Source organism: Bufo gargarizans, chromosome 2 (genome assembly GCF_014858855.1).
Source record: "Bufo gargarizans isolate SCDJY-AF-19 chromosome 2, ASM1485885v1, whole genome shotgun sequence".
NCBI lineage: Eukaryota > Metazoa > Chordata > Amphibia > Anura > Bufonidae > Bufo > Bufo gargarizans.
In genome coordinates this window covers 580,077,964-580,105,315 of record NC_058081.1, presented here as the reverse complement: position 1 = coordinate 580,105,315, position 27,352 = coordinate 580,077,964, and the positions used below count along the sequence as shown (strand labels likewise).

Genomic DNA, 27,352 nt, shown 5'->3' with positions numbered 1-27,352 from the left:
ACATTACAGGATTAACCCTCTGTACTCACTCTCTTTCTTTGAAGACTTGTTCTTTTTATTATTTTCCTTCGGTTTCTCTCCCGGCTTCTCGATCATGGACTTCACTGTCTTTTTAGACTTCTCTGACTGTTCAAACGTCTTCATGGCGGCTGGGGAACGGGTTTTGCTGCTCCCCTCTGCTGCCCTGTACGGCAGAAAAGTAATAAAAGCTCAGTCCTAGCACCGGAGAATAAAGCCGTACAACAATTTCCTACAAAAAGCCAAAATTAGGGCTGACAAAAGCCTACAAGTCGTAAATCTACCTGAGGAGAAAATCAAAATCATCCTGGAAATCAAAAGAGCCATTTAATAAGCCCAATGCGCCGTTCTGCTGTATTTGATTGCGGTATTTATCCCGGAATTCTTTATGGACGTCGTCTATTAACTTGTCCACATACGTCAGCGTTAAAATCTTCTGATATCCAACCTGCGGAGACAGGAGACGATTAAATCGATGACACTCAAGGATCCCCCATTAATTGTAAAATGAAGCCAGCCACATCAGGCAGACGTTCTGCAGTCCCATTCTCACTCCTTCAGGTCAGTCTTCAGTATGGTTCTGGCATTCTATTTCTAAATCAGGAGAGACAGGGTGAACAGAGCATTGGGGCCCCCCATGGGGGAGGTCACAGAATAAAATGGATATAATTAACAGGATGAATGAACGCAGTGCTCCCCCTCGGTTAATGCAGGAAGATCTGAAAGAACTTACCACAAACACCAGCTCAAACTGATTGTCCAGCTTGTACTTAAGTGTGAGGGAGTCATGGTTGTAGCAGTTGTTGCCGCCCCTCTCCTATAAAGACATAAAATACAGATAATGAAAGTCTAATGGCTCCTTAAAACATTTTATTGCCGATGACCTATCCCTAGGATAGGTCATCAGCATCTGATCGACACCCGCCGATCAGCTGTTTGAGAAGGCACCTGTGAGCACTGCGCCATACATTGTATAGTGGCCGTGTTTGGTATCACAGCTCAGCTCCATTCACTTCTATGGGGCTGAGCTGCCGCTAGACCATGTGACCGATGAATGTGTTGTCACTGGCGTAGGGACTGTCACTGCCTTCTCAAACAGCTTATCGTCAGGGTCCTGGGTGCCAGAGAATAGGTCATCAGTAGTAAAATCTCTGAAAACCCCTTTAAAAGGAGAACTCCAGTGAAATGGTGATCGCTGCTTGATATATTCTTCAACATTCCCATAACTCATCTCTGAAGGTGACCATCTTGACGCTCCATGCTCCTGTAGTCACATCCTATGCTGCAAAAATGCTGGTGCCATATATTCCACCCTGTTCACATGATTTTTGTGTTTGGGACAGCCAGCCCCTTGTGATAAACCCCAATAGTAAAAATCTTCTGGGCCCATACGAGGTCCAAAAGAGAATCCTTAAATCGTCCATATGCGACTAGATGACACCTAGGGCTGGATGATTAATCATATTCATTTCGGATTTTAATGATAAACGATTCCGATTTTCATCATAATCATAAGATTGGCTTTAGCCCAGACCAGGCACTATAAGAAGAAGCTGTGAGTGGAGCAGCGTCATCGAGAGATCCTGCCTGCTCTGCGACAAGGCCAGGTTTTCTCAATTGGCCTGTAATGGCAGGCTGTGTAGGGTGTGGTCTCGTAGTGCAGTTAATAGAGTGGTGGATCAGGCCAGTCTACTGCGCTGGGATCTCGCCATAAATATACACTCCCTCCCCCGGTCAGGTACTAGCAGTCCCAGCATGTTTTCCATGACTTCTATGAAAAGCTGCGGTTATGACTCATAATAGAAGGGCTGGGTATAGTGGACACATGGGATACACAAGGGGGTCATTTGTTATACTGAAATAGGCCTAAATCAGGCTTTTTTCCGGCACAGATCAACAGTTAGTTGCACAGCCATCTGCAACTTCTCCCCGTTCACGCCAGGTCTAAAATTGTGGGCGGGGATGGACCGGTAGGTCCGTCTCATTAATTATCTTATATGCCTGGTTTAGGCGTAGAAAATGGTCTAAATGTAAGACAACTAGGAAGCGGTCTTACATTTAGAACTGGTGCTGGATGCACCAAAGTTATGGAGAGACCTGCGCCTAAAACGCCGGTCTTAATAAAGCCCTAAAGCCGGCGGTAGATCTGCTCATTGTGTCCAATGCAGGAAACCTGCTCCATGTGGACATGTCTCCTGTGATATCAATATGCTGGGTCTCTGCCCAACCTCCACAGCAGTGATTTGTTTTCACATACGAGGGGTATTCACTAAGTTACCTGAATACGAAAACAACATTTTCTGGGAAAATTGAACTTACTACTTTTTTAATCCCCCTTGACTTCATCACTTATTCCACATCGCCTCCAGTGATCTGATGCCCTCAGAATAGTAGGAGACTTCTTGCTGCTGCAGGAACCCTGTTACGGCCTCTTTGACTGCATTATCATCAGGAAATAGTTTCCCACGCAAAAATTTTCTTCAAGTTCCGAAAGAGAAAGTGATCACTGGGAGTCAGGTCTGGACTGTAGGGTGGATGGTTATGAGCTGACATTGTCGTGAAGCAGAAACACACCTGCCAACAACTTCCCACGGTGTTTCTCTTTCATTGCCTCATGTAATGTCTTCATTGTTGAAGCACAGGTGTCTCCAGTAATTGTGGTCTTGTGTGGCATGAATTCTAGTAATAAAACACCTTTTGTAGCCCAAAAAACTGTTGCCATGATCTTTCCAGCTGAAATTTCTTTGGAGTTGGTAGTGACCCCTTGTGTTTCCATTGCATGGACTCTCAGGATCATGGTGGTGGACCCATGTATCATCACCAGGAATAATTTGAGATTAGAAGTCTCCTGGATTTTCATGGCTAAATTAAGGCTAAAAACGATTCCTCGATTGAATCGAGTAATTCGACACAAAAAAATCCTCGATGAAAAATTTTTGCATTGAGGATTAGTTTGTGTCATTTGACCACAGATCGGGAGTGAACCGCTTGCTACTACTCACGGAGCCACCCACCGGCCCGCACACTGCACTGTCCTCCTGACACATCGTTAGGACACGTATGCGCGCACTATGAACTAACACTGTGTGACGTCAGAACAGTGCAGTGTGCGGACGACAGAGGAGTTGTTGAGAAGAGCCCCTACAGGAGAGGCAAGTATTAAAGGGCTGCTGGAGACTAGGATCAGAGACGGTGGCACTGGGGATGGGTGGATACGGACTGATGATGGCATCGGGGGGGGGGGGGGGGCGGACTGATGATGGCATCCGGGGGGACGACGACCGATGATGGCATCCGGGGGGACGACGACGACGACCGATGATGGCATCCGGGGGGACGACGACGACGACCGATGATGGCATCCGGGGGGACGACGACGACGACCGATGATGGCATCCGGGGGGACGACGACGACGACCGATGATGGCATCCGGGGGGACGACGACGACGACCGATGATGGCATCCGGGGGGACGACGACGACGACCGATGATGGCATCCGGGGGGACGACGACGACGACCGATGATGGCATCCGGGGGGACGACGACGACGACCGATGATGGCATCCGGGGGGACGACGACGACCGATGATGGCATCCGGGGGGACGACGACGACCGATGATGGCATCCGGGGGGGGGAGAGACCGATGATGGCATCCGGGGGGGGGGGGGGGGGGAGAGACTGATGATGGCATCCGGGGGGACGACGACGACTGATGATGGCATCCGGGGGGGGGGGGGGGAACTGATGATGGCATCCGGGGGGACAACGACGACTGATGATGGCATCCGGGGGGGGGGGGGGCGACGACTGATAATGGCATGGGGGGGGGGGGGCATGGGGACTGATGGCCTGAATGGGGGTCATCTTCTATTGATTTCCTACCCCATTTAAACTGCTTGGCTAAAAGCTTTACTTGGTAGTAGGAAGGTGCATCATCCTTTCATAGATTTCTTTAGGCTTCTTTTTATCCTATGTAATGAAGTTCATCACAGAACAAACTCCAAATCCCTCACTTCCTTTGTAGACCCGCACTGTACTGCACTTGCCATCCTGTCACTTCCAGTGCTTTCATCAGACGGAACTGCTACTGAGTGTGTTACGTATCCAGACCTGCACAGACGAGCTCAGCTATCTAACACTGTCAGAACATGCTGGGGTAGATAACTTATTGAACTCGTAATGCCGTCAGTACACATCATTGCAGCGAGGTCGGGCACACAGCATATTCCTGTCACAGAAGACGTGTCCAGCCGTGGACACGCATTAGCCTGAGGAAGTGCAGCGTTTGTCAGGTTCAGATGTAGCCCCACGCCATTCAGGAAGGTCCTCTGGGTGCAGATGAAGGGGGTTAGATAACTTTAGGGCCCATTCTGATTGAAAGATTATGTTGTTGAACACGGGAAATCCTGTCTTTCTACAGATTAGCAGAATCTTCATGTTAGACCTCATGCACACGACCGTTGTGTGCATCTGTGGCCGTTGTGCCGTTTTTTTCCGCGGACCCATTGACTTTCAATGGGTCCGTGGAAAAATAGGAAAATGCACCGTTTTTCAGCCGCATCCGTGTATCCTGTCCGTCAAAAAAATAGGACCTGTCCTATTTTTTTGACGGACAACGGTTCACTGACCCATTCAAGTCAATGGGTACGTGAAAAAACACGGATGCACACAAGATTGGCATCCGTGATCCGTGGCCGTAGGTTACTTTCATACAGACGGATCCGAAGATCTGTCTGCATAAAAGCATTTTCAGAGCGGAGTTTTCACTTCGTGAAAACTCATATCCGACAGTATATTCTAACACAGAGGCGTTCCCATAGTGATGGGGACGCTTCTGGTTAGAATATATTACGAACTGTGTACATGACTGCCCCCTGCTGCCTGGCAGCCCCGGATCTCTTACAGGGGGCTGTGATCCGTACAATTAACCCCTCAGGTGCCGCACCTGAAGAGGTTAATTGTGCGTATCATAGCCCCCTGTAAGAGATCCGGGGCTGCCAGGCAGCAGACCCCCCTCCCTCCCCAGTTTCAATTTCATTGGTGGCCAGTGCGGCCCCCCACTCCCTCCCTCTATTGTATTTAACTCATTGGTGGCACAGTGTGCGCGCCCCCCCCCCCCCCTCCCTCTATTGTATTTAACTCATTGGTGGCACAGTGTGCGGCCCCCCCCCCCCCCCCGATCATTAGTGGCAGCGGAGAAGCATCATACTTACCTGCTGGCTGCTGCGATGTCTGTGACCGGCCGGGAGCTCCTCCTACTGGTAAGTGACAGATCATTAAGCAATGCGCCGCACAGACCTGTCACTTACAAGTAGAAGGAGCTCCCGGCCGGTCACAGACATCGCAGCAGCCAGCAGGTAAGTATGATGCTTCTAATATTGCTAAGTAACCATGGCAACCAGGGCTGCAGTAGCGTCCTGGTTGCCATGGTTACCGATCGGAGCCCCATCGATTAAACTGGGACTCCGATCGGAACTCTCCGCTGCCACCAATGATCGGGGGGTGGGGGGTGGGCCGCACACTGCCACCAATGAGTTAAATACAATAGAGGGAGGGGGGCGGTGGGGGGCACACACTGTGCCACCAATGAGTTAAATACAATAGAGGGAGGGAGGGAGGGCCCGCACACTGTGCCACTAATGATCTTCAAACTGGGGAGGGAGGGGGGTCTGCCCCCTGCTGCCTGGCAGCCCTTGATCTCTTACAGGGGGATATGATACGCACAATTAACCCCTTCAGGTGCGGCACCTGAGGGGTTAATTGTACGGATCACAGCCCCCTGTAAGAGATCGGGTGCTGCCAGGCAGCAGTCATGTACACAGTTTGTAGTATATTCTAACTAGAAGCGTACCTATCACCATGGGAACGCCTCTGTGTTAGAATATACTGTCGGATATGAGTTTTCACGATGTAACTCAAATCCGATGGTATATTCTAACAGAGAGGCGTTCCCATGGCGATGGGGACGCTTCAAGTTAAAATATACCATCGGATTGTAGAAAACTCTGATCCGATGGTATAAAAGGGACTCCTGACTTTACATTGAAAGTCAATGGGGACGGATCCGTTTGCAATTGCACCATATTGTGTCAACGTCAAACGGATCCGTCCCCATTGACTTGCATTGTAATTCAGGACAGATCCGTTTGGCTCCGCACGGCCAGGCGGACACCAAAAATCAAGGAAGACTCACGGACGAAAAAACGGTCACGGACCAACGGAACCCCGTTTTGCGGACTGTGAAAAAATACTGTCGTGTGCATGAGGCCTTAAAGTGATTTTGACAAACAGATGGTACGGAACTGTCCGGCATGCAATCCCCTAAAAGAATCGACTGTACGGCAGTTTTCTTTTTAGTTTAGCAAGAAAATAAAGACCACAAGTGAAAATAGTCCAAGTAACGTCCAGTCCTGATGTCATCACTCCCCCTGCCGTGACCCCAATATTGTTATTGCACCGACTCCCCCAGATTATCAATGTAAAGTGTAACAGCTGTTTCTGTATGGGGTAACATGTCAAGGAACTGCAGCCCTGTGAGCGACCATATGGTGACCGGACGCCTCAAACAGACCAGCACGACGCCCCAGGTGCCATACCTCCCGCCAGATGCCCCAGATGTCATATCTCCCGCCAGACATCCCCACATTCCAACCACGGAGCTCCACATGGATGACACGTATGTCTAGACATGACCCCCTAAGACATGGACCCTCAAACACTGTATAACCCTAAAAATGTCAGCATATGTGAAGACGCGACAGACCCTACAATACTTCCACAAACCCCAATGTCACAATGCAGAAAAAAAAACTAGGAGGCCCAGCCTCCTGTCCTAGGTCCTGGCAAACACCCCATTGTCAAGAACCCCAATATCCCCCTCACCAATGTCACCCTATGACTAAACAAAGCACTGTCCCCTTACCCCAAAGCCATTCCTGCCATGATCCCCCTATGCTGACTAATGACAGGACACAGCGCCCCCGAGCGGTTACCTGCAGGATGACGGAACGCAGCAACGCATTGACTGGGCCGCTGAAGGAGCCGCGCACCCCCTGGAAGCACCAGAGAACGATGCCGCCTTTACTAAAGATCGTGAAGAAGTCCAACATCTTCCACCGTCCGGACCACACGTCACCCACAGCCCCAGGACACGTCAGAGAAACACCGGGGTCGGGTCACGTAACTTCCGTCTGTACCGGAAGAGGAGGGCTTTGATTCGAGTCACCTGCCGCCATGTTACTATACCATCGCTTGAGTGGTACAATTTGACAGCGCAGCGCGCCCTCTAGCGTGGCCTATGAAATGTGCACCCCCGCCGCTTTGATTGGCTGTCTATTGGTCGCCCTGTGATGATGTCATGGATGACGCATTGTGAAAGTCCTCTATCTGCTGAAGCAGAGCTGTGGACGGATACTTTAGGCTTGCTATGAGTGTGGGCAGGTTGTGCAGGAAGGGGTCTTGGCTGCTGCTGGCGCGGGGGGCCCCTGTGCTGGGGGCCACATCATGGACACACAAGAGCTTCATGACCTCCACACCTTTACTAAAGCAGGATGACTTTACCAAAGGTAAGTGCCCCCCACAATGACGTTATGCATCCATGAGGGTCATATCACTGATGTATAGAATCCAGTGATATTGGTGCATATAAGCCATGCTTGTTACAGGTTCTTGTGTGATCTTCTATGTAATATGATGGTGGTCACTCTGAACACCCCCCATATCCTTACGTCCCCTTATGCTCCCAGGAGACATTTAGAAGAGCCCGGCCACGTCCTGCTGTACCCCAGGAGGATGTGTTATACTCTGTTCAGCCATTCATTACATCTGATCCTGGGAAAGCTGGGTGACAACCAATGCAGCCTCCTAGGTTGTCAGCGCTTCCCCAGCCCATAGACCCCATGATCTGCATCGTTCTGCAGAGACTATTGCCTCGTTTCCACTGAGCGGATCGGTTCGGCTCGGCACAGTTTGGAAGATTTGTAATGGTCCGGTCTATTTAGTTGAGCGTCTCCACTGCAAATCGGTCCGCCGGGTCCATACGTGGTTTAGGAAAAAAATGCGTAGCGTGACGTCACACTAGTGCGACAACAAACGCGACGCTACAAACAACAAAAATGGAGGTCATCCAGCAGCTCGTGTTTTCACTACTTGCATTTTGGTGTATGGTAGTTAAAATACATGCTGCTCTGTATGACAGAACATTGCGAGCGGCAAAGAGAAATACAGCACAAAAGAGACGAAAACTTCAATCTTGGATCTTGAGCCGGGAGGAGAAATACAGGCTTGTGCGACAAAGACAAAGACGGCAGATGCTTTTCCTTTCGTTAAAGCAGCGCCGCCGACCAGTCATTTGGGCTCTACCCCGTTCCAATGAGTGGTGGGATGTGACCGTCCTCGGATTTACACACACACAGTGGCTGCGCAATTTCAGAATGTCGGAGGAAACCTTTGGATACCTTTGTGCAAAGGTAAGTCCAGGAATGGAGAAGCAAAGCACCAACTTCAGAGCTAGTTTGCCAGTGAAGAAAAGAGTTGCCATTGCACTGTGGAAGCTGGCTACCAACAGTGAATACCGAAGTATAGGCCACCTTTTCGGTGTGAGCAAATCAACAGTGTGCCGGTGTGTGCAGGACTTCTGTAAGGCTGTCTGCACTTTGCTAGCTCCTGAGATTGTTCATTTTCCAGACAGTGAAAAGCTAAAAGACATGGCTAACTACTTTGAGGACAGGTGGGGCCTTCCACAGTGTGTTGGCGCTATTGATGGTTCACACATACCAATAATAGCACCACAAGTATACCACACTGACTATTTTAACCGCAAAGGCTGGCATTCCATCATCCTCCAGGGAGTAGTGGATGGAAAAGGACTATTCTGGAGTGTGAATGTGGGAAAACCTGGAAGTTTGCATGATGCTCGAGTTCTAAGATTGTCAACATTTTGGGACTGGGTTGGCCAGGGAGGCCTGTACTCTGGTCACACTAGGAACATTTCAGGGGTGAATGTTGGCTATTATGTGCTCGGGGATTCTGCATACCCTTTACAAAATTGGCTCCTGAAACCATTTGCTGACAATGGCCGCCTGACACCAGAACAGCAAATCTACAACAGGAAAACATCCAGGGCAAGGGTGGTTGTGGAGAATGCATTTGGAAGACTAAAGGGTAGATGGCGGTGTCTTATGAAAAGGAATGACAGTGACATTGAACTTGCAAAAGCCATGGTGCTTACTTGCTGTGCTCTTCACAATATTTGTGAAAGACATGGAGAAGACTTCTACCAGGACTGGAATACGAATGCAGAAGAGCCAGTACGGGTAGTAGCACAGGATATGGAGGAAGAGTGCAATGAGGTACGTCAGGCTCTGATGCGACACCTTAACACTTAATTTTTAATGTTGTATTCATTTTTTATTGGTCAAATAAAGTTTACCTTACATCAGACACAACCAGGGTCTCTCATGTCTTGCATTTTCAAAACAAAAAGTAATCTTGCTATATACTAAAAAATATACAAATTTACATCCAATCTTTACATCAGAACAGTGCTGGCAGAGAGGGACTATTCCCTTGGTGGTGGTCTGGGATCACGACTGGCTCCTAGTACTTGAACAAGCTGCCCAAGGACACCCAGGAAGGCCTGGTTGAATGTAGCCAACTGCTCCATCTGTTGCCGTGCAATTTCAGCCTCTTGGCGCATAGCTTCTTGGGCATCCTGACGCAGTGCCTGAAACCTCCGCTCAGAAAGGTTATCCAGCCTTTCCAGCTGCCTTTCCTCAGCTGCCCGCATATCCTCCATGACTGTGCGCAGATCCAGCTGCGAGCGTCTCCTTTCAACTGGAATATACAACAGAACACAATAGTGTTTTTGTTAGAAATTGGTATGTCTAATATTAGATAATAACACACATATGAAACGTACAGACAGAAAAAAGTTCACAAGTAATCTTGCTATGTACTCTTTCAAATGTGAGTGGACAAAATATATGCACAAATTAAAAAATAAGAAAAAAACCTGATCATGTCTTACCTGTTTGCCGGGGTGCATTGGGTGTACTATGTGGTTGGCTGGAAGGTGGTGATGCAATAGTGCTGGTGCTGCTGAACGACATAGACGGACTATCATCAGACAAGTTTGACGCATCATTGGACAGTCCTTCAACTGTATCTGAAAATGCAAATATGGTTATATATATATATTTTAGAGGCTTCGTTCACATCACCGTTCAGCCTTTCCGTTCTCCTGCTCCGTTTAGGGCAGGCATGTTCACACTGCGGCCCTCCAGCTGTTGCAAAACTACAACTCCCAGCATGCCTGGATAGCTTACAGCTATTATGGCATGCTGGGAGTTGTAGTTTTGCAACAGCTGGAGGGCCGCAGTTTGGACATGCCTGGTTTAGGGGCAGGAGAACGGAAAGGACGGATAAGCACATAACTGACGCCAAACTGAGTCAAACGGAGCCTGAGGACCCCGTAGACTATAATGGAGTCCGATAGGTTTCCGCTCACAAGATGATTTTTAAGCGGAGACAAAAGTCCTGCATGCACAACTTTGGTCTCCGCTTAAAAATCATCTTCTGAGCAGAAACAACCCCATAGTCTATATGGGGCCCTCAAGCTCCGTTTGACTCAGTTTGGTGTCAGTTATGTGCTTATCCGTCCTTTCTGTTCTCCTACCCCTAAAAGGAGCAGGAGAACGTAAAGGCTGAACGGTGATGTGAGCGTAGCCTAAGGTTAGCAGAGCGAAATGATATGCAGAATCCCCCAAAAAAACACTTACCAACAGGTTCTATCATGGACTCGAGAAGTGCAGTAGCAGAGTCCAGACCTCCCTCCCTGCCTTGGTTTGCCGGCCTATGACCGTAAATGGCGTCCATGGCATCGTACCACTTCCAGGTACTGCGACTGTTTCCACTACGGCCGTTGGCATCCTTAATTTTTTTATATTGTATTTTAAGCTTCTTAAGCTTAGCCCTACACTGACCCGACGTCCGTTCAAATCCTTCGGCCGCCATCCGCTGAGAAATATCTTGGAACACCTTTTCATTTCTCACTGATCCATCAAGCTCACACTGAATAGCGCCATCCCCAAGAATAGTTAAAAAACTGGATAGTTCCTGAGACGACCACAGCTTGCTGTGGTTTGCAGGCATCCTCCTATTATCTGTACTAATCGCGGCGTGCTGTTTATGTTGCGCTTACGTTTGACGTAATTCAGGCCGCCAATCAGGAGAATGTATTGTGTGACGCAAGTAGCTCCGCCCTAACCGAACCGTTCCATTTTTCTATGGCCCTACATCAGAAGCAGGACCCTGAATGGTGCGGTACGGTTCGCTTGTATGGATCGCTTTCATAGTGGAAACACCCAAAATAGCGAACTGTACCGTACCGACCCGAACCGATCCGCTCAGTGGAAACGAGGCATATATGTATTCCTGCACATGTAGGAAGCCTTTCACGTCAGAGCTGTCACCCAGCTTTTCCAGAAATGGATATAATGAGTGATGTTTCCTAAAATAATGAACATAGGATACAAGACTTGTCAGTATTTCTGGTTCTGGTAACCTAATGCTTGTGCCCCCGCAATAACTGCGTGCGGTACAAAGAGCCATTACTGCTGCTGACACCACAGACATAGATGACTGCGCACAAGTTATCTCTGGTTATCGTTTGATATAAAAAGTTAATGTTTAAACCCATTATGAATTCTGTTTATCTGCTCTTATATTTGTGTCATTATTAACTCTGCTTAATGAAAGGGCCTCTGTCAGCAGATTTGAACCCATGACACTGGCTGACCTGTAGCATGTGCGCTTCGCAGCTGAAGGCATCTGTGTTGGTGCCATTTTCATATGTGCCCACATTTAATATATGCAAATGAGCCTCTAGGAGCAACAGGGGTGTTGTAATTGCACCTAGAGGCTCAGCTCTCTGTAACTGTAGCACCCTCTGCACTTTGATAGGGCCAGGCAGTGTAAATGTGATTACGTCTGTCCCAGTCAATCAAAGTGCAGACGGCCTGGCAGTTGCTGAGAAGGCAGAACCTCTAGGAGTAACGGCAACGCCCCCATTGCTCCTAGAGGCTCATTTTCATATATTCTAACTACATTTTTTTTCAGCAATGCGGGCACATATGAACATGGCACCAACACAGATGTCTTCAGCTGCCAAGCGCACATGTAACAGGTCAGCCGGTTTCATAGGTACAAAACTGCTGACAGATGCCCTTTGACTTTTCTCCTGCAATTTCAAATGATCTCATTAGTTGTTTTATATAGAATTTCCCTGGCTTTTGGATACATGGAGACTTTAAAGGGCTTCTGTCACCCCACTAAAGTGATATTTTTTTTTTGGGCTGGTGAAATTAGTTATATTGCGATATATCACAATATAATTGTGTCACTTACTTTGATCCAGCAGTTTCTTCCAAAAACGAAGTTTTATCATATGTAAATTCGGTCTCTAACAGCAAGTAGGGCGGCTACTTGCTGCTAGCTGCTGCAGAAATCCGCCCTCTCGTCGTGTTGATTGACAGGGCCAGCCGGGATCTCCTCCTCCGGCCAGCCCTGTCGGCATTTCAAAAATCGCGCGCCTCTGTGGATTCGGCGCAGGCGCTCTGAGATGAGGAGGCTCGTCTCCTCAGCACTCCCTCAGTGCGCCGATGACGTCTTCTATTTCGGTGATGTCATCGGCGCAGGCGCACTGAGGGAGTTCTGAGGAGACGAGCCTCCTCATCTCAGAGCGCCTGCGCCGAATCCACAGAGGCGCGCGATTTTTGAAATGCCGACAGGGCTGGCCGGAGGAGGAGATCCCGGCTGGCCCTGTCAATCAACACGACGAGGGGGCGGATTTCTGCAGCAGCTAGCAGCAAGTAGCCGCCCTACTTGCTGTTAGAGACCGAATTTACATATGATAAAACTTCGTTTTTGGAAGAAACTGCTGGATCAAAGTAAGTGACACAATTATATTGTGATATATCGCAATATAACTAATTTCACCAGCCCAAAAAAAAAAAATCACTTTAGTGGGGTGACAGAAGCCCTTTAAAAAGTTGCAAGTTCGGCTTGGTTAGCTTGTTCTGCTGATTTATTGGGGTAGTCCAGGATTTTGTTACTGATGACCAGTCCTCAGGATTGACCATCAATATGTGATTGGTGGTGCAGGGTGTCAGACCCCAACAATCGGCTGTTGCGGTGTAGTCGGACATACACGGCTCCACCCATTGTTAGTGCAGACCTGCTCCCACTGAAGTCAGTGCTACACTGAAACAGTTCTTTGCAGGGGTGCGGTGTGTTGGACCCCCCGATCAGATATTGATGGCCTAGTGCAGTCCGATCTTTGTCAATTGTCTCCGATTGTATTTTATTGTTCGCCACTGTAAATTCGCTATTCTCCCTAGGTATGTCTAATGAAATAAACAAGATCCATGAGAAGGTGAAGGAGGCTCTGCCGGGCAGTGGCTGGTACCCGTTCAAATCTATGGACCATCTACCTCCAGAACACGCAGACATCGTCATCGTCGGGGGTGGAATCATGGGCTGGTCAGTTGCCTATTGGCTGATGAAAATGCAGACCAAGAAGAAGGCGTACAACGTCCTGGTGGTTGAGCGAGACCCGACCGTGAGTTTTACGTCTAAGTTAAGGGTTATCAGCGTGTACGGGTTTAGATTGGACTGGCTCATACATGGCGGCTATGTTATCAGTGCAATCAGTGATGGCGCACTATTTGGAGACCCTCTGACTATTATGTTAGGGAGTTGTCTTGCAAGCATTTGTCTAATTTATCGCTTTACCTGAATAGATGCATTGTTATTCTAAAGGAGAAAAAAAAAAAAAGCTAAGATGGCGTTCAACTCCCTCATACTGTTTGGCTGTCTGTATATGCTACTGTGAGCATTCCAGGTAACGTTATTAATGCCCTCTTTTATTCTCGTCTTGTAGTACTCTCAAGCCTCCACTGTCCTCTCAGCAGGCGGCATCCGGCAGCAATTCTCCCGGCCAGAAAACATCCAGATGTCACTGTTTGGAGCACATTTCCTGCGCAATATCAATGTAAGACGCCAGTTAATGAGCTATCAGATTGTAAAGTGAGAGACACCTTGGGGCAGGTGTCCTAATGCTGTCTAAGAATTGGACAGTTTGAACTTAGATCAGACAGTCTAAATGTGCGTCAGAGTGATTGATGCTGCCCCCTGTACTATTGGAGTGCAGCTAAGGCTACTTTCACACTAGCGTTTTTTGCGGATCCATCATGGATCTGCAAAAAAAAAACGCTTCAGTTACAGTAATTCAACTGCAGGCATCGGTCATGAACGGATCCAGTTGTGTTAAGTCTTCTATAGCCAAGACGGATCAGTCATGAACGCCATTGAAAGTCAATGGGAGACGGATCAGTTTTCTATTGTGTCAGAGAAAATTGATTCGTCCCCATTGACTTGCATTGTGTGTCAGGACGGATCCGTCTTGCTCCTCATCCCAGGACGGACAGAAAAACGCTGCAAGCCTCCCGAGCGGAATGGAGGCTGAACGGAGGCAAACTGATGCGTTCTGAGCGGATCCTTTTGTATTCAGAATGCATTAGGGCAAAACTGATCCGCTTTGGACCGCTTGTGAGAGCCCTGAACGGATCTCGCCAACAGAAAGCCAAAACGCAAGTGTGAAAGTACCCTAAGCTGTTTGGAGTGCGTCTGTCCACACGCTTGCTGACTGTTTCTAGTAAAAGTCAACAGAATTGTAACGACGTGGTCCCTTTTAGTGGTGTAAAGTCTAGGTAAGTGCCCGGTGTGTCTTATTACAGGAGTACTTGGGCATTCTGAATGAAGATCCCGTTGACATTCAGTTTAACCCCTCTGGCTACCTCTTCCTGTCCAGTGAGAAAGGAGCTGAGATCCTGGAGGACAATTACAGAATCCAGAGGTATGGAAATGTTCCTGGTTACCAGCTTTAATGGAGATGAAGCAGTATTCTTTAACTATGTCTTAAAGGGGTTGTGAAAAAATGGGGGGGCGCCTGACCTGTAAAGCAAAGATGACTTCCTGCTCCGTTGGGCTCCCTCCATGTCAACATCTGGTTTGACATCGTCTCGGCCAACCAATGGCCACAGCGGTTACCGCCTCCCCTTACTTCATGACAAAAGGTCACATGACGCAGTGGCGGGATCAGGTCTCGACTGCAGCTAGTGATTGGTTGAGACGATTTCAAGCCAGAGGTTGACATTGAGGGAGCCCAGCAGAGCATCTCGGGCCTGGAGAAGGAGCAAAAAGCAGGCGTCAACTTTGCTTTACAGGTCCAGCCAAGTGGGGGTGTTTGCCAAGTTACCCCCACCCCCCCATTTTTGCATAACCCCTTTAATCATGGTATAATGCAAAGTTCTGCTGTCAGTGAATGGAAACCTTTGTGTTTACATAAACGGGTTGAAAATCTGTCCTGACCTTATACTTCTCACAGGTGAAGGTTTGTTACAATTCTATCGAGTCTAGACAATCCTCTGTGAGCTAAACAGACCAGCAAGACCAATCTCTCTCCTGTGCGGTAGTTTGGTGCAGTGTGTCAGTGCAGGTGGCCCGCAGTTTGGATTCTCGTTAGCATACGGTACGTTGTAGAGTGGCTATACCATGGCAGGACAGTAGGAGAGAAGCAGTGGTAGGGTCTGCAGAAAGCTGGAGGCAACCTCTATGAAAGCAGTGGTGGACTTTGCTCTGTGAAGCCTTTTTTTTACCCAGTCATGCCATCCTTGTGGACACTTACAGGTCATCGTTCATTCATGTCTTTCCCCCAGCTGGTAGGTCATGTGAGGGCACTGGGTACATGCCAAATAGTCTGAGGCCTAGGTCAGGGTTCGAGCAGCTCTGGGTTATAATTGTTGTCCTAATTATTAACACTTCTGTGGAGACGGTATGATCCCCGGGACAAGGTGCCTTATCTTGTGCAATAAGTAAAGCCTCATTCACACGTCACTGTTTGATCAGTGATTGTGAGCCAAAACCAGGATTGGAGCCGCCACAGACATAAGGTATAAGGGAAGGATCTGCACCTGTTTAGAGCCGCACCTGATTTTGGCTCAAAATCACTGATGGAAATCACTGACGTGTAAATGAGGCATAAGAATCATCCCATCAGTGGGTGCTCTTACTGCAGTTGTGGGTGTTGGCACCCAGCTTTCCCACATGATGAATGGCAAACCTACCATGTTATACATCTCCCTATTATATCTGCATATCAAGGCTCGTTAGCTATCCAGAATTCTAGGAAAGATGAGTGACCACCCTATGGGAGCTGTACTGGCAGCCAGGGGAGTTGTCACAGATGGGCATAGCAGTCTGACATCACTAACCTGATCAATCACTGTTTTTGGTAGAAATTATATTTCTACATGGCAAATAATTTACTAGCAGGTGTAGTAGAGTTATAGAAACCCAACAGTCATGACATGCATGCTGCTGATTTTGTGTAATTGAATTACTAATTGAAAGGGGTATGTTCAAAATAATAGCAGTGTGGCGCTCAATGAGTGAGGTCAAATGTTGTACATGCTGGTTACAGTGCATTTCTCTCTGAAATTCTGAGGAAAATGGGGCGTTTCAGACCTTGTTCAGAAGAACTGTGTACCTTGATTAAAAATTTGATTAGAGAGGGAAAAACATATAAAGAAGTGCAGAAAATGATAAGCTTCTCCGCTAAAATGTTCGCAAATGCTTTAAAATGGGAACCAAAACCTGAAAGACGTGGAAGAAAGCGAAAAACTACCATTCAAATGGATAGAAGAATAGCCAAAATGGCAAGGACTCAGCCAACAATCAGCTCCAGGAAGATCAAAGAAGGTCTAAAGTTACCTGTGAGTACTGTTACAATTAGAAGACGTCTATGTGAAGCCAAGCTATCTGCAAGAAGCCCCCGCAAAGTCCCACTGCTGAAAAAAAGACATGTGCTGAAGAGGTTACAATTTGCCAAAGAGCACATTGACAGCCTAAAGAGACATTTTGTGGACTGATGAAAGTAAGATTGTTCTTTTTGGGTCTAGTGGCCGGAGACGGTTTGTCAGATGACCCCCAAACACTGAATTCAAGCCACAGTACCCTGTGAAGACAGTGAAGCATGGTGGCACAAGCATCATGATATGAGGATGTTTCTCATACTACGGTGTTGGGCCTATTTATCGCATACCAGGGATCATGGATCAGTTTGAATACATCAGAATGCTTGAAGAGGTCATGCTGCCTTATGCTGAAGGAAATGCCTTGAAATGGGTGTTCCTTCAAGACAACGACCCCAAACACACCAGTAAATGTGCAACATCTTGGTTCCAGACCAACAAGATTGACGTTATAGAGTGGTCAGCCCAATCCCCAGATCTTAATCCAATAGAAAACTTGTGGGGTGACATCAAAAATGCAGTTTCTGAGGCAAAACCAAGACATAGAGAAGAACTGTGGATTGTAGTCCAATCATCCTGGGCTGGAATACCTGTTAACAGGGGCCAGAAGTTGGTTGACTCCATGCAACACAGATGTACAGCAGTTCTCAGAAACTGTGGTTATACAACTAAATATTAGCTAAATGATTCAAAGAAAAGCAAAATCTTCAAACATTTTTCAGTTTATATAGTGAATGTTTGAGTTTGTAAAGTAGAATACAAACACTGCTATTTTTTTGAACAGTCTAATATTCACTTTTCTTCAATATTATATATTTTTTATTTATTTATTTTTTTAGAGGGACAACACAAATTTGATATAATTTTCTTCATGTTTTGATTTGGAATAGAATGTGTAGTGTTCCCAATGCATTTGTGTGTATGGAAATGGACGCTATTAGAAGGATTTTGAGCTTTATTCGCTCTTTTAAACACACTGCTATTATTTTGAACACAACTGTATGTATTTTTTTTTTTTTTTTTTTTATACAATGGAACTCTTTGGTGAACAGATGCCACTGTATGACATCAGTCTAAAGCATCCATTTAACCTGTACGTTTTTTGCATTAAACGGATGGGAAAAACGTGATGTAAACGCAGCCTAACATACAAATGGCATATCGGTCAGGTTATTGTCTTGGTGACTCTTTTTTGTGTTGTTTTCTTACAACCCAGGGAACAGGGAGCTAAAGTGATGTTACTTTCCCCGGACCTGCTGAAGAAGAAGTTTCCATGGATCAATACACAGGAGGTAGCGCTGGCCTCTTATGGTGAGATTCTGCTCTGTGGTGAATTATTGGATTCTGGATTAAAGGAATTACTGTGAATTTCTCTGTATCTGGTTTTCAGGCCTGGAGAACGAGGGCTGGTTCGATCCCTGGCTACTGCTCACTGCGTTACGGCGTAAAGCTCTGTCCATGGGCGTCGTGCATTGCCATGGAGAGGTGACAGGTGAGTGCCCAGTTTACACAGCAACTCTTTTGCTTGTTTTTAGCCAGTGACTGAGCTTCTGGGAAATGTAAATCTACATATTTTTACCTAATATGTTGCATCGAAATTACCTTGAAGGGGTTGTCTCACGTCAGTAAGTGGCATTTATCATGTAGAGAAAGTTAATACGAGCAACTTACTAATGTATTGTGATTGTCCATATTGCTTCCTTTGCTGGCTGGATTCATTTTTCCATCACATTATACACTGCTTGTTTCCATGGTTACAGACAACCCTGCAATCCAGCAGCGGTGGTCGTGCTTGCACACTATAGGCAAAAGCGTCAGCCTCTCTGGCCGGGACCATGGCACTGCAGATATGCTAGTGCTTTATCCTTTAGTGTGCAAGCACGACCACCAATGATGGATTGCCGGGTGGTCGTAACCATGGAAACGAGCAGTATATAATGTGATGGAAAAATGAATCCAGCCAGCAAAGGAGGCAATATGGACAATAATTAGTATTAATTAGTAAGTTGCTTGTATTCACTTTCTCTACATGATAAATTCCACTTACTGAAGTTAGACAACCCCTTTAAAGGCATGTTCACACTGAGTATTTTGTGTGCAGAATCGCCTTTTTTTTTTTTTTTTTAAACATGCTTTTTGATGCGGTTTTGGCGGGGATTTACATTCCTGCTCATTTTCAGTGGGAAATTCTTTGCATGAATTCCACATCAAGAATGGACAGGACACTTCTTTTCTCCATGGTGTAGTTTGAAAAACCGCAATCAGAATAAAAAAGCGCAGTCAAAACTAACATGTGGATTCTCCACTGCATCCATTTTTGGTGTGGCTTTGGATATTTTGAGCAAAATCTTCACCAGAAATCTGTCATGTGAACATAACCAAAAAGTAAAATATTGTTTAAGTAGCTGCAATAACATGCATGACCACTAGGTGGCGGCACAGTGGTCACTCTGCATTGTTCAATATGATATGCTGCTTAACGTGTTTTAATAAGATTTCCGGTCTGTAGGGTTCAACTACGTCATGCAAGAAATGCTGACAGCAGAGGGTTATCCGGTGAACTTCAAAGTAATCAAGCAAGTCATTGTGAGTAGATTTAGGATTGACCAATATAGTTTAATTCCTGATATTTTTACAGTTTAGTTGTTTTGTTGGTTTTTTTTTTTCTCTACAATGCGTATTCTTATATTTTTCATTCTAGGTACAAACACAGAACAGTTTGGAGAACCAGCCTGTGGATTGTATGGCGGTCGTCAATGCTGCCGGGGCCTGGTCTTCAAAGGTGGCGGAAATGGTTGGGATCGGCTGCGGGGACCCGGGCACCTATGAAGATATCAAGCTTCCAGTAGAGCCTAGAAAAAGGTATCAGCCATGAATTTCCAGAAATACAACATATTACCCTCTCCTTATGGATTTATGCAATAACTTTTGCACCACGCTCGCGTGCCGTCTCTCTTGCTGCTGCTGTGTCTATGGTGAGCAGGAGATGGCATGCGCCTTCCCTTCATACAGCTGATTGGCGGGGGTGCCTGAGGATAGGTCGTCAATATTAAAAGCTGGAGAACCACCTTTAACGATGGGCTGGAGGTTGTAGGGATCACTGTGTGGTGACACGGCGATGTATATGTGGTGATCGTGTGACTTCTCTTCCAGATACATCTACACGTTTCACTGCCCCAATGGTCCCGGCCTGGACTGCCCGATGCTGATTGACAGCTCAGGGGCCTACTTTAGAAGAGAGGGGTTGGGAGGAAACTACATTGGAGGCCTCTCTCCTCCAGAGGTAACTGGTGGCCGCATGCAAACGGGCAGCAATGCAGACTTTTAAGTAAACGCTAGGAAGACCGGTTTCTTCTGTCACTTCCTTCTGCGCAGGAGGAGGAGCCAGACCACAGTAATCTGGATGTGGACCACGACTATTTCCAGCAGAAGGTTTGGCCGCTCTTGGCAGACAGAGTACCAGTATTTCAGTCCTTAAAGGTAGGTGACGAGAGCCTTCATAATGCTTTGATGGTATTCTATCATCACCATAAGGTTGATGTCACGCTCGGCTTCAGTGGCAGTTTTTGAGCCAAAGACAGAAGTGGATCCATCAGGAAGGAGAAACGTATGTCCTCCCTTTTTATATTTCTCATTCCCTTCTGACCCACTTCTGGCTTGGCTCAAAAATCTGCCACAAAAGCTGTGGGTGACACCCACCTAAAACATATCTATATTTAAATCAAATCATTTTTATTGAAATTGAAATTTCTGTTTTCTTTTTTCCAAAAAAGACATTTTCAGGGTTCACAATCACAATATGACAAAATGAATAACAGAATAAAATTCCATCATGGCTCACAGCAACAAGCATAATAATTATTACCATAGCACAGCATACTCACACTTGAGTACATGAAATCGCAGAGAGTAAACATCCCCCAAAATCTACCATATCCCTAAACAGGTCAACTTTCCCTTGACCAACAGGACATCTCCCCCCCCCCCCCCCCCCCCTCCCCCCTCGTCCCCCCCCCCCCCCAACAAAGAAAAAGGAGTATTAAACCTTCAAACCCATTTTATAACATGAGATGAGTATGAGACAACCATTCATTCCACAGTTTTTCAAACTTCTGAGGGCAGCCACGCTTTACAAACACACTCTTTTCCAAGATCAACATGTCATTCACCTTCCTTTCAAACTCTTCTATAGTTGGCGGACTCCCCTGGATCCACCTCTGCGCCACCAGTTTCCTAGCCACATAAAGCAGTCTTCCCACCGCCACCTTAACCAACTCACTCTCTCCAATCTCAGCTACATATCCCAGCACACACATCTTAGGATCTCTTTGCAATCTCAGCCCCATGTTCCGGTTAATCCTATTCATCACCCTTTCCCAATATCCACTTATAACCGAGCACGACCACAACATATGCACCAGATCCGCTCCTTCCACCATACATTTCGGACACCTATCATCGGTCCTGACCCCAATTTTCCGTAAAAACACTGGTGTCTTATACACTCTGTGAATGATAAAAAGTTGTGATAATTTTGCCTGCTCGCTGAGAGACACTCTGGGAACCGCCTCCAATATATCATCCCACTGATCCTTCGAAACTGCACCTAAGTCCCCTTCCCACTTCATCATCCTTGACCGGGGGAATCCCTCCAGAAAGCTATCCAATAACACCGTATACACCTGAGAAATCAGTCCTCTCTTCCCGCCCTTCGGAAGGATAAGTTTCTGCACCACATCCATTGTAGCTATACGACACCCTTTTCTCACCGTGACCTCATATGCATGCCGCAATTGCAGATACTGATAGAACCAATTCTTGGGGACATCAAACTCTTGTTGCAGACCCTGAAAAGATTTGAATACCGTGCCATCAAGTAATTGACCTATCCTCATGACTTCCCTAGACTCCCAGTTCCTAAGTCCCGACAGTGACATGAATTCTGGCAACAGACAGTTGTCCCATATTGGGGAAAGCTCCCCCACTCCTCCCACACCCCTAATTTGCTTCACCGTCGCCCACACGTTCTTCATAAGATCAATTACTAGGACCCTATCTTTCCCCCCATGCATGCCCGCCCCCTCCAAAATGCACATAAGGTCCCTACTACCCACCCAATGCTGTAATATCTTTCCCGTCACATCCACGGCCTGAAAGTCAATCCAGCCCTTAAAATGCTGACACTGAGCCGCCAGGAAATACAACCAAGCATTAGGTACAGCCAAACCGCCCTCCGTCTTAGAGTACTGCAGCGTCTCCAATTTAATCCTTGCTTGGCCATACTTCCAAATAAGATCTCTAAAAATGGAGTGTATTTTCCTAAACCTATCTCGCGGAATCCAGACAGGGGCATTATTAAGCACATAGAGTAACTGCGGCATCATTACCATTTTTAAAAGGTTCACTCTACCCACTACCGACAAAAAGAGCTTACACCAAATTCTCACCTTCAGCCTGAAAGCTACCAGCAGAGGGGTTAGATTAAGATCCTCAAAATCCATCAGTCTAGGCGTTATGTACAATCCTAAATATTTAAACTTCGTCACCCAAGGAATTCTATCATCCTCTCGCACCTCAGGCACACACTGTCCATCCACAGGCATCAAAGCAGATTTTTGCCAATTAATCCTAAGACCGGAGAAGCTCCCAAAGCTATCTATCAGTGACATGGCACCATCCAAGGATGACCCAGTATCGCCCAGAAAAAGCAAGGTATCATCGGCGTAAAGAGCCACCTTATTCTGGACATTACCGTATCTAAACCCCACAATATGAGGAGACAGGCGTATCAAAGCAGCTAGTGGCTCAATGGCCAGAGCAAATAATAGGGGCGACAATGGGCATCCCTGTCTGGTGCCTCTTGCCAATTTAAAACTGTCCGACAACCCTCCATTCGCTCTAATACGGGCTCTGGGACAGGAATACAAAACCTGCACCCACCGCACAAACCGGTCCCCAAACCCCATAACTCTCAGAACACCCCACAGGTACGTCCACTCCACACTGTCGAATGCCTTAGCGGCATCTAAGGAAAGCAAGGCCCTATCCCCGCAGTTGTCAGCCGGGACATTCAGACCAGCATACAGCCTCCTGATGTTGATAGCCGTCGACTTCCCAGGCATAAAACCTGTCTGGTCAGGATGTACAATAGACAGAATCACCCTGGACAACCTGTTCGCCAACACCTTAGCCAGGAGCTTCACATCAGCCGTAAGAAGCGAAATTGGTCTATACGATTCTGGAAATTTGGGATCTTTCCCAGGTTTGGGAAGTACTACAATTATAGCCTCCTGCATTGAGGGTGGAAGCGAACCAGTCTCCAGTGAGTATTCCAGCACCTTGAGTAATTCCGGGAGAAGCAACCCCTGCATTTTCTTATATACCTCCACAGGCAAACCATCTGCCCCCGGGGCCTTACCATTCGCCATCCCACCCAGTGCTGCTTCCAGTTCCTCCAATGAAATCGGCTCCTCCAGTCTCTCTCTATCCTCCTCCGACAGAACCGGCAACTGTGCCCCCTCTAAAAAGGCGTTCAGCGCTTCCCCAGAACTAGGGACAGTAGATTCATACAGTGACACATAAAATCCCTTTAATACCTCTAAAATTCCCTTGGTATCCTGCCTACCGCACCCATTCCCATCCCACAGCTCCTGTATACAGGAGGATCCCCGCTGGGCCTGAGAGACGACCGACAGCAAATGCCCTACCTTCTCACCCTCTTCGAAGGACCTTTGGCGGTAAAAACTACGCTTCCGCTCCGCTGCCTGAATTAAGTGACACCTCAACTGCTCCTGAGCCCCCGCCAGCGCCTCACTATTAACCAGGGAAGGCACCCTGCCAAACACTCGCTCAGCTTCTGCCGCTTGTAAATGTACCTTAACATCCGCCTCCCTAGACTTGGTTTTGTGCTTACAAATCTCTTTAATTAACACTCCCCTCAAGAATGCTTTCATAGCATCCCAAACCCCGTGAATCGAGGCCGTTCCTACATTTATTGCAAAGTATTCCTTAACCGCTTTAGAGACTTCAGATAGATCCCCCAATACATTCAGCCAGTGCGGATTGCACTTCCACAACCTCGGTCCCTGTCCAAGCTCCCCCAAGCACAAATCAATCTGTACCAGAGAGTGGTCAGACAACGACCGGGGATGATAAACAACCCCCCGGACCAGAGGTAACATACGGTCATTAACAAGCGCCAAATCAATACGTGATAATGAATGATGCGTAGCAGACCGACACGAATATTCACGCCTATCGGGGTTGCGAACTCTCCACACATCCACCAAACCAACTTCAGCCATAATATTCCTCAAGGCCGCACTACCTGGCGATCCGCCCGCTCCTTCCACCCTACATCTATCCATCAAATCATCCGGCGTGCAATTAAAGTCCCCCACTAGTAGCCAAGGCAACCCAGGGAAGTCCGCCACAAACGACATAATCGCCCTCACCAAGGGAGAAGCAAACGGAGGTGGCACATAAACCGCCACTAATACCACCTGGACCCCATCAATCTTACACACAATACAGACAAACCTGCCCTCACCATCCACACATTGCTGCACATGTTCATACCTGATACTCTTATGCACTAAAACACTCACCCCCCTGGAATGCGAAGAGTGCGTCGCATGAACCACTTGGCCCACCCAATTCTTGCTCAGCCAATGTACAGTATCCCTAGTCAAGTGCGTTTCTTGCAAGCAAAGAACGGCTGGCTGAAAGCGCCCCAAATAGTGAAAAATACTCTGCCGTTTTTTCCCATCCGCCATACCTCTCACATTCCAGCTCAACACTTTAATCCCCCGTGTCATGGTGAAACATACCAACATATCTGAGTCTCACTCCCCGCTCACACCCCATCCACTCACACACACCTCCCTTCATCATACTCCTATCGGTCTTTCTACTCCTACCCCCACCCCCCCCCCCTCCCCATCCAATAACAGGTTACTGTACCCGGGGATCTCAGTCCCCCCTCCAACACCCACCCTCCCTAACACAGGGCATACAGAGAGCAACTCGCCCCCAAACCTATTATACTTATAACATATTACAACTCCTTTTCTTGAGTAGAGAATCCTCCCCACTACAGAGAAAAACATCTAACATTGCGAAACCGCCTACTCCCTCCTCAGGATCTACCATACGGTAGCATTGCATAACACACTTCATAACTGGTGCAACATCATAGCAACCTTAAAGTGCAAACACATGGTATTAATAAGCATAAGAACCATATCTCAGCTGTCTTCAAGTGTCCAGGGCCCCACTCCTCAATTGCCGCTCGTGGACGTCCAGCCACTGCGCCGCTTCCTCCGGATCCTCAAAAAATCTGGTGGATCCCAAAGCCACCACACGCAATTTAGCAGGGAACAGCATAGCATACTGGACTTGTAATCCTCTCAGCCTCTTCTTTACATCCATAAATCTACTTCTTCTCCGCTGCACCTCATTCGAGTAATCAGGAAATATGGACACTTTAGCTCCATTCAGGACCATCTCCACATTGTCCCTAGACTGCCGCAGGATAGTGTCCCGGTCCTTAAAGTGCAGAATCTTCGCCAACATCGGGCGGGGGGGCCTGCCGGGCGGCAGCGGCCGCATGGGCACCCTGTGCGCCCGTTCTACCGCATACAGGGAAGAAAGGCCTTTCTCATGAAATAGCTGATACAACCACTTTTCCACGAACTCCGTGGCATTGTCCCCCTCCGCCTTTTCTGGCATTCCCACAATCCGCAGGTTACTTCTTCTGGACCTGTTCTCCAGATCGTCCGTTTTGGCGTATAAAGCAGCTATGTCCTTAGCATTCATTTTCGCCGCCATTTGCAACGGCTGTACAGCATCTTCAATTGTGGACACCCTTTTCTCTAATTCAGAGGTACGCTCAGAAATCTTATGCAGGTCATGCCTAATTATAGACACATCTGATCTCAGGCTGCCAACTTGCACTGTGAGCACTTTCAGGGTACTGTTACAGCTAGCCACAGCAACCATGATATCTTTCAGGGTGGGCTCCTCAGTAGCTGCAGCCTTAGGGCCTACTGTATTTTTCACTGCGCCTGCAGGAGTGAGCGGCGGCCAGTTCACCGCATCCAGGGCCTCACCATCAAGGGAACCGTCCTCCTGATCAGACGAGGTATGTATGTCCACCTCCTTTTCCTCAGCCCAATCGCCCACTCTGCCATCAGCACGAGCATACTTGCTCAGTTTCGCCGCCACACTCTGACTCATCGTCATCTGCGCCGGCTCCTCTCCTCCATCGGCGCCATCTTGGCCCGCATCCAGCCTGTCAGACCTCGGCGCTTTACTTGACTTCCGCGGCATAACGGGGCACTCACAATCACCGCTGCACTCTCCGGTCTCTGTCTCTCCACCAGGGTACACCAGGAAAGCAATTAGCTGGGTGCTACCATATATTTATTCAGGATATCGGCAGGAGCTGTGAGCGGTGCGTCCTACTCCATGCGCTCTCAGGCCACGCCCCCCTAAAACATATCTATATTTAGAATATTCATTACTCACAAATCCCCCTATTACTCCTTGTATAATGAAAAGTACAGCAATTTCCTAATATACTTTTGATTTCACTTCATCCACATTTTCAAGATTTTTGCTTGCTGTCAGTGAATGGGAACATTCCGTTCACTTCCAGAGGCTGAAAACACAGCTGATTGGCTTGCTACAATGCTGTCCACTCTGAACAAATCTTCCGTCAGCTACATCGTTAGGACTCCAGACTAGGGGCTCATGCACATGGCCATTGCCGTTTTTATGGTCTGCAAATTGCGGATCCGCAAATTACAGTTGCTGCCTGTGTGCATTTTGCAGAACGGAATGTCCTGCCATCTATAGAGCAGTCCTATCCTTGTCCATAAAATGGACAAGAATAGGACATGTTCTATTTTAATTTATTTTTTTGCGGGGCCATGGAACGGATTTGTAGATGCGGACAGCACACCCTTTTGCGGCCCTGCTGAAGGAATGGGTCCGCATCCAACCCGCAAAAAATGCTGATCAGATGCGGACCAAAAACAGTCATGTGCATGAGCTCTAAGAATGTTTTTCTTCACTGACAGAAAGTAGACATCCTGCAAATGGTGAGGAACTGAAACCATAGGAGGGGCCTCATAAATCTAGATGCTAAGATACTGGCGAAGGTCCTGGCATCGCGTCTGTCAGGGATTATTCTATCCTTGGTGGGCCCAGACCAGTCCGGTTTCATGCCTGGGAAGTCAACTGATATAAATCTCAGGAGACTTTATACCAACCTGCAGGTTCAACATAACAATGTGGGAGATAGGGCGATAGTGTCTTTAGACAATGAAAAAGCATTTGATTCTGTTGAGTGGCAATTTCTATGGGAAGTATTAGCAAAGTTTGGGTTCCCAAAGAACTTCTTGAAATGGCTGCACCTGTTATGTGCGGACCCCTCGGCGAGAGTGCGTGTGAACGG

General features: G+C 47.4%; 2 protein-coding genes across 2 annotated transcripts in view; one reads left to right on the top strand and one right to left on the bottom strand.

The window, feature by feature from the left end:
- SRPRA (SRP receptor subunit alpha) overlaps window positions 1-7,206 on the bottom strand; it is a 34,737-nt gene extending 27,531 nt beyond the window's left edge. The window contains exons 1-4 of the mRNA XM_044281779.1: window positions 7,015-7,206; window positions 752-835; window positions 303-466; window positions 30-184 (exon numbers count right to left, since the gene is read on the bottom strand). Coding sequence (XP_044137714.1) covers window positions 30-184; window positions 303-466; window positions 752-835; window positions 7,015-7,131 — 520 coding nt within the window. The 5' untranslated portion in view covers window positions 7,132-7,206. The remainder of the gene's footprint in view (window positions 1-29; window positions 185-302; window positions 467-751; window positions 836-7,014) is intronic.
- A 190-nt stretch (window positions 7,207-7,396) lies between these two features.
- FOXRED1 (FAD dependent oxidoreductase domain containing 1) overlaps window positions 7,397-27,352 on the top strand; it is a 46,512-nt gene continuing 26,556 nt past the window's right edge. The window contains exons 1-10 of the mRNA XM_044281793.1: window positions 7,397-7,587; window positions 13,420-13,640; window positions 13,962-14,072; window positions 14,818-14,936; window positions 18,110-18,204; window positions 18,284-18,385; window positions 19,403-19,479; window positions 19,595-19,755; window positions 20,047-20,176; window positions 20,269-20,373. Coding sequence (XP_044137728.1) covers window positions 7,449-7,587; window positions 13,420-13,640; window positions 13,962-14,072; window positions 14,818-14,936; window positions 18,110-18,204; window positions 18,284-18,385; window positions 19,403-19,479; window positions 19,595-19,755; window positions 20,047-20,176; window positions 20,269-20,373 — 1,260 coding nt within the window. The 5' untranslated portion in view covers window positions 7,397-7,448. The remainder of the gene's footprint in view (window positions 7,588-13,419; window positions 13,641-13,961; window positions 14,073-14,817; window positions 14,937-18,109; window positions 18,205-18,283; window positions 18,386-19,402; window positions 19,480-19,594; window positions 19,756-20,046; window positions 20,177-20,268; window positions 20,374-27,352) is intronic.